General features: G+C 34.8%; 1 protein-coding gene across 1 annotated transcript; it reads right to left on the reverse strand.

Moving 5' to 3' along the window:
* Positions 1-2036: 2036 nt before the first annotated feature.
* LOC129443911 (B-cell receptor CD22-like) lies at positions 2037-7781 on the reverse strand. The gene is made up of 11 exons (XM_073860173.1): positions 7330-7781; positions 7102-7159; positions 6549-6902; positions 5709-5966; positions 5195-5542; positions 3740-3997; positions 3327-3590; positions 3153-3243; positions 2809-2854; positions 2594-2674; positions 2037-2512 (listed from the first exon to the last, which is right to left on the reverse strand). The coding sequence occupies exons 1-11, from the start codon at positions 7342-7344 to the stop codon at positions 2417-2419; spliced, it is 1869 nt and encodes a 622-aa protein (XP_073716274.1). The 5' UTR covers positions 7345-7781; the 3' UTR covers positions 2037-2416.

Genomic DNA, 7781 nt, shown 5'->3' on the forward strand with positions numbered 1-7781 from the left:
TTAAAAAAAACGGATAAATGCCTGTAAAACATAAATACGGAAAATTCCTTCATATTTACACAGTACTTTGTCCGTTTTTTTACGGATTTTTTTTAGAGTGTATCTTTGTTTTTATCATTGTAAGCGGAAATCCGTATGAGGAAATGCAACAAATATTTTTTTTACCTGATGAGAGTGGTTTTAGCGGACCAATCACAATGCTTGTGGTCTGCGTAGAACTTTGATTCGATTTTTCAGGAGTGCTTCATTAGGGTTGGAGCTAAACTCTGCAGGACTGTGGCCCTCCAGGAACAGAATTGCCCACCCCTGACCTACACACAACTATAAATTGCACTTAAGGCAAATTCATACAGGAAAAAGTTTGGTAACACTTTGTACGAAGCCCGTATTTACAATGCATAAGTAAGGCATTCTTAGTGCATTATAATGAAAGCCCTATAAGACAAGTAATAATGTTTTAAAGTTTCATATTTTGATATTGCATAATATCTGGCTACATATGTGTGGTCCTTTATTAAAAATAATGCTCAAATGCTTTTTTATGATCAAGTGATACAATTTCAATGGTATTATTACTCATAACATAATCAGTAACATCATGTATTAGATTTAAATTATCCGATACACAACTGTCTTTTATACAATAAATTTGATTATAATTTTATATAATAACTTGATTAACCTGTTAGCAAGACATTTTGTCATGAGTTTATATTCAGAACAAAGAATTGCTACTGGTCTCCAGTTCTTTAAGAAGGTACGATCTTAACATTTATTTTCGCTCTGCTCTTTTAGTATTGCAATTTTTTTTTTTTGCTTTTAGCAATTGCAACTTGTTTATTGCTTGAGGAAGAAGAGTTGTTGGTCATGTTATCTAAGCTTTGTTGTTTTTTATGTTATGCTGCCTAACATTTAAATATGAAATGATAAAATTAGAAAAAAAACTGAAATGTATAAGAGTGACACTCAATGCTGATCTAAAAACACACTGTATTGATTAAGATTGCTGCAAACATGTCAATTGTGGTTTTTGCTTCAGAGAGACATCAACACTTTGGATACAAATCTCAACAATGGTGACAGTAAATGGTAAAAAAGAGTTTTCTACAATCCTGGTACCCATCATTGCGGCATGAAGCTTTGTTGTTAATTGTCACCATTGTTGCGTTTCATAGGCAGATTGAAGTGTCCCTAAAGGCTACAGACAATGTTCTGTAAATCTACATAATTTTCATTTTTTGAATAAACGGAAATGTATGCTAACATAACGGAGAAAGTACCGGTAAGTTTCCGCCAGAACATCATCCGTTTTTTACAGATTATTTTTTGTGCATGAAACATTTTTTTTTTTAGTTTCCACAGTAAGTTACTAAGTAACTGGTCAACTGCATAATTACAGCACATTTTTTACAGTGTAAGAAAGACAGATGTGGAACTGTCCATATCTTTTACTTATAAAAATCTATTTTTTATAAGATCTCATTTTACCTTTATCACTTAAAGGGGTCATATGATGAAAATGTTAGCATTGCCACTTTGTAGGTTTGAGCAAAAATGTGTCGTTTTGGGTGTGTTTTTTAAAATGCAAATGAGCGGATAAAGTGCAAACACTGATCACAATGATGGTGGTTTGTTGTAATTCAAACTCAATTGTGCTGTCAAGTCCTTCTTTTCTCTCTCTTTCTCTCTGCACTAAACGGCAGTGCAGTGGTTGGAGAGTTCAGATTAAGGAGGCGGTATTATTCTAATAAGATATCCTTATGACATCATAATGAAAGCCAAATTTCAATGACCTGTTTTTGCTCACACCTACAAAGTGGCAATGCTAACATTTTCATCATATGACCCCTTTAAAATAGATCTCGACTTCAGTTTCTTTTTAGTTCACTTTTGTATATTGCCAGAAAGATCTCCCATCGTATTCTTATCAATCACAAGGATTTCTCTCTCAAACTCAAACGTTGTTTTAAGCATATTGTTAAATGAGATCTTATATGAACATTACTAATTTCCAACCCTCACAATAATATTTTTAAATCTGCATTTCCCACTTTTCCAAGTTTCTCAGAATTGCCTAAAAGATTCACAAAAACTTGTATCTTGTAATAATTTAACATAAGCACTTCTATTTCTCATAGAAATCAATGTACAGTCAATAGTGAAAGCATTATTTATTGTTAGTCTATGTTAACTATTAATCTATAACAAGATATAACAACATAAGAGCTGGTTACAGGCCACACTGTGTACAGTTTAGACAGGCATTTTCATAGTTTACTTTATAAGTGTGTCATTTTCATGAAATTTAATAACTTTAAAAAAGTTCCCTCAAAAAAAGCAAGACAGCAAAGACAACTGAGGAGAGATGACAAAGAGATCGAGAGATATTTTTCCCATATTGGCATTAAGAGAGAGTTTAATGTGTGTTTACTGTAAGTGTGTCATATTCAGAAGATCTGGACTGAAGCTCAAGAGTCGTGTAGACGCCATTAGCAGCCCTGTACTGATCAGACTGTAAAAGAAAGATGAACAATAGATCTTGTGTTCATTTGGATCAAGTGAATTTAAGTGTTGAAATGTTTGAGAGATTTACTCTGATTGTTTTGTAAATGTCATCAGATGTTCTGGACTCAGGATTCAGAGCTGTGTATGTATCATCACTCGAGTCAGCCGTCTATACAGAAAGATTTTCATCATTATTCACAAACAATATTAGATTTATTGTTAACAACAGCACTGAAGGATTCATATAGATGAAGCAGAATTTAATTCTACTGCAGGTGTAGATAGAGGTTTGTGTTTGCTCACCTGCTTCTGCTTGATGTCTTCTGCTGTACAATCTCTCCTGCACTTCCTAGAGAAAACAAGGAGAAATAACACAATTTATTTAAGAAGCAAGATAATCATTTATTGTTTACTACGCTTGAGCTCTGGCACGTTGAGCTTTTGTCACAAAATTAACCCGACATCTCTCCATCACTGTCTTTCCTGTCTGTGTCTTCCCATTAATAAAACTGGTAAAAATAATTGATGAATTCTTACTGAATGTTTTTGTTTTGGATTGTTTGCATTCAAACAAACTCACATGTTTTTGATAAACACTTTTGAAATTTAAAGTTGAAATTCAAATTAGAAATTTAAACTTTACTCACTTAATTAACAGGAGGATGAAGATTGTGATGAAAAACAAACCACCACATCCTGCCACAATCCAGTAAACTGTGTACAGACCACCCTGAAGCCCTAAAATCAGATGTTGGAGATCATTTAATGTTGTCAGGTAAACAACAAAAACACAAAGAATGAATGAATAGTGAACAGATCACCTGTTACTGTGACTGATACAGCAGCAGATCTCTGAGATCCAACTTCATTCTGAGCCTCACAATAAAACCATCCACTGTGACTGGAGTTAAAGTTATTGATGGTGTACGTCTGTCCAGATCCAACAGATGATGTTTCCTTCACTTTATACCAGTTGTAGATCTGAACAGGTGGATTTGATTCACTGCTGCAGGTCAGATTCACTGAATCACCCTCCATTATTTCACCAGATCCACTGATGGATGCTGAGGTTTTCTCAGGTGGATCTAAATGTAAAAGTCATTTAGTATTATTTGATATCTTATGATTTTATATTTTAATTATTAACACAAAAATGACTGCAATTAATAAACGATTTTACAATTCTGACTTTGTGAAAACTGTAGTGTATGCTAATGAATCAATGAGTACTTACACTGAACATTAAGATAAACATCAGGAGATGAGAGAAGACATTCAGATCCTCTTACAGCATCACATCTATAAACTCCTGAATCATCACGACTGACTGACTGCAGGCGAAGTTGATTCACTGTTTTTATTCCTTTAGTGAATATCTGTGTGTTTCTGTACCAGATGAATGTTGTTTCTTCAGTCAGTCTGCAGGTGCTTTTACATGTAAGAGTCACTGAATCTCCCTCTTTCACTCGCTGATTTGTCTCCACCTGCAGGTCTGATAGCAGAACAACAACAACAAACACTCAGTTCATCATCACTGAAATCCTCTGATCAATGTAATGTAAAGGTTGTTATCACAGGGTAAATACCAACAGAGTAAAGATGCACTTTACTAGCTCATTTGTAAAAAATGCAAACCTGTCTCAAGAAAAATATAAATATAATTTAAATATAAAATATAATGTCCCATATGCCACGATGCATTCAAGTTTAAAGTTTAAACAAGATGAACATGCATTTGTATGTAAAATCTCATGTGTGTTATTAATTGTGCATTTTTATATTTCATTCATTTCTAAGTATTACACTGCACCTATCGACTGACAGCACCTGGTTGAGGCTGTGTTATTACATTCAGGCGGTTGTTATGAAAGAAATAACTGACTACAGGTTGTTGAATTATTCGAAAATAATGCACACCCAAGGTGGTAATGTAACACGATGCGAAGCTGAGTGTGCATTAGTTTCAAATATTTAAAGGACCAGAGTAAAGTTGCCAGATACATATATTCCACTATATTCCACAACACATTTACCACATACATTGCTCTGGGGGGGGGGGGGTTAAGACATTTGACAGGTTAGGTGTGCTTTTCACAAAACATAATCAACACCCGTGGAATTTTTCTCAACTAATCAGAATAAAGCATTGAATAGGCCTGTGGTATAACTAGGAATAACAAACCTTGGAATGTTGACACTGACGAATCAGAATCAAGTATTCCATAGTGCAGTGTAGTAATGCAACACAAAATACTGTATATAGTCCCTTTTACTGTTTGTACACAATGATGACGTGGCAGCGTATGCGCGCGCATTTAGGCAACAGAAGTATGGTAAAAATCAACAGTGAAGCAACACAGACAAAGAAAGTTATTTTAAAAAGTTGACTTAATCAACATTTTCAACATATCTACCAGATCCGTGTACTGTAGTGGAGTGGATAGAAGACATTAGCAGATGGCCAAAAATAAAGTTGCCAGATACATATATTGCTAACACGTTAGAACCACTGGGGAATAACACCACTTCTGTTGCCCAAATGCGCTCGCAAGCTATTTGATCACGTGAGCTGTAAAAGGGTCTATTGATATCACTATAACATCAACTTTATGAATTTACTTAAGACTACAGTTATATAATCTTTCCTGTCCTATGTGTGTTAATATGATTGTGTGGTTTATTTCTTTACCTGTGACATCAAGTTGAACTCCAGGAACTCCTATCCATTTACCACCTACTTTGTTTGTTATAAATCTGCAGTAGTAGATGTGTTTATCAGCTTCTGTCACATCTGTCAAAGTGATGCTGTGAGTGTCTTTATTTTCACTGTGACACAGAACTCCTCTTCTGTCTTCTGGGTCCAAACACAGGTCAGGTAGTTCTCCATCACTTACAACAGCTTTGGTCCAGAAAGCTTTATACACCACATGGTCAGATGGATATTTTAAAGTACAGGTTATTCTCACTGTTAAGCCTCTTAATGCACAAACATATGAATGGCTGTAATTCACTCCCCAACCTTGCTGACCATCAACATCTGAAACACAAAACAGAAATAAATCATTAACTACGCTACACAAATCTTTCAAATCTGCACTGTTTATAAAAAATATAAAATATTATAACCTGGATTTAAACAAAATATAAAATGAATCCAGGTGTGAAATATTTTCCAAATTTACTGTAAATAAATGTGGACTCACCTCCTACTCTAAGATAAACATCAGGAGAGGACAGAAGTCGTACAGATCCTCTTACAGCATCACATCTATAAACTCCTGAATCATCACGACTGACTGACTGCAGGTGAAGTTGATTCAATGTAATTCTTCCTTTAGTGAATATCTGTGTGTTTCTGTACCAGATGAATGTTGTTTCTTCAGTCAGTCTGCAGGTGGTTTTACATGTAAGAGTCACTGAATCTCCCTCTTTCAATTTCTGATTTGTCTCCACCTGCAGGTCTGACAGCACAACAACAGCAAACTCTCTGTTAGTTCATAATCACTGAAATCCTCTAATCAATGTCGTTACAGAATGAAGTCAATCTTAAAGGGGACATATTATGAGATTTTTTTAAAGATGTAAACTAAGTCTAAAATAGGTCTGAGCAAAAGTGTGCCGTTTTGGGTGTGTCATTTAAAATGCAAATGAGCGGATGAAGTGCAACCACTGATCACAATGATGGTGGTTTGTTGCAATTGAAACTCAATTGTGCTGTGAAATATTTTATCTCTCTCTTTCTCTCCATACTAAATGGTTGTGCTGTGGTTGGATAGTGCAGATAAAGGGGGCGGTATTACCTTAAGGGCCAAATTACAATGACCTATTTTTTCACATTCTTGCAGAAAATGGTTTACCAAAACTAAGTTATTGGGTTGATCTTTTTAACATTTTCTAGGTTGATAGAAGCACTGGGGACACAATTATAGCACTTAAACATGGAAAAAGTCAGATTTTCATAATATGTCCCCTTTAAGTTAATTAATATGAAAAACTAAATGTCCTTTTGTGTGTTACTATGATTCAGTGGTTTATTTCATTACCTGTGACATCAAGCTGAACTCCAGGAACTCCTGTCCATACATTGTACTCAAATCCACAGTTGTATCCACAGTTTGTTGTTAATCCACAGTAGTAGATGTGTTTATCAGCTTCTGTCACTTGTGTCAACGTGATACTGAAAGTCGATTGATTGTGACACTGAATCTTTCCTCTGTTATTTGTGCCTAAACACAGGTTTTGTGGTTCTCTTCCAGGTATATAAATTGATTTGATCCAGGTGACCATATAACCAAGAGGATATTGTAAAGCACAATGCACTGTTACTGTTGATCCCCTTAATGCACAAACATATGAAGGGCTGTAATTCATTTCCAGAAGATACTGACTCTCAACATCTGAAACACAGAGATGAGGAAACAATTAATTAAAGATAACACACACAAAGGTCCTGACAAATTATCTTTTATGTTTCTTTCTAAACATCATTCAAACACTCATACAATTAATTTCATGTCATCAATCAATGAGCTCTTTTTAAAGAAATGAAAACATGTATAAAGTGAGTCTGAAGAGTGAAGTGTGATCTGCACTTACAAGCAGTCATGAGCAGAAACATCAGAGATATTCTGAAACACATCTCCATATCAAACCTCTACAATCATAAAACATACAGATCAACACATACACATCAGGACATCATCACAAACATTCATTTCTTCATCATTTGAGTTAATGAGAGAACATTCAATTTTTGAAGTCTTATATCTCATTCAAAGCTCTACAGATTGATTTACTCTTAAAACAAAGTAAAAATGACCTTACCGTGCTAATGAGCATCTATATCCATATACAAATTAGACGTGAACAAACTCTCCAGGCCGTTTCAAGTGGCAGAGTGTTGGTGGTTTTCACACTTAAATATGCTGCCTACAGCATATGAATATATTTTTATCTTCCCCTTCCTGGACATTTGTGCCATCATCCCATGAACATAAGAGGAACTCAAGACAGCCATATAACCAAAATAATGAATCGTTTAATGTCTCCAGATTTAAAAACACAGCAACAAACTTCACCATCAGTAGAATTCCCAAAAATTTGAGGAGCAACAGTCAGAAGATCAGGACTGCAGGAACATCAGATTAGCATCTAATATGATATTTATAGATGTTAGTGTCACTTCCTTATTTAGACATATATGCTGTGTTAAGAGTTCAACTGGACACATGTATTTGAAGAGCAAAAAGTGTGTTAGCATGCACGTAACATCAAAA

This window comes from Misgurnus anguillicaudatus, chromosome 3 (genome assembly GCF_027580225.2).
Source record: "Misgurnus anguillicaudatus chromosome 3, ASM2758022v2, whole genome shotgun sequence".
NCBI classification, from domain to species: Eukaryota; Metazoa; Chordata; class Actinopteri; order Cypriniformes; family Cobitidae; genus Misgurnus; species Misgurnus anguillicaudatus.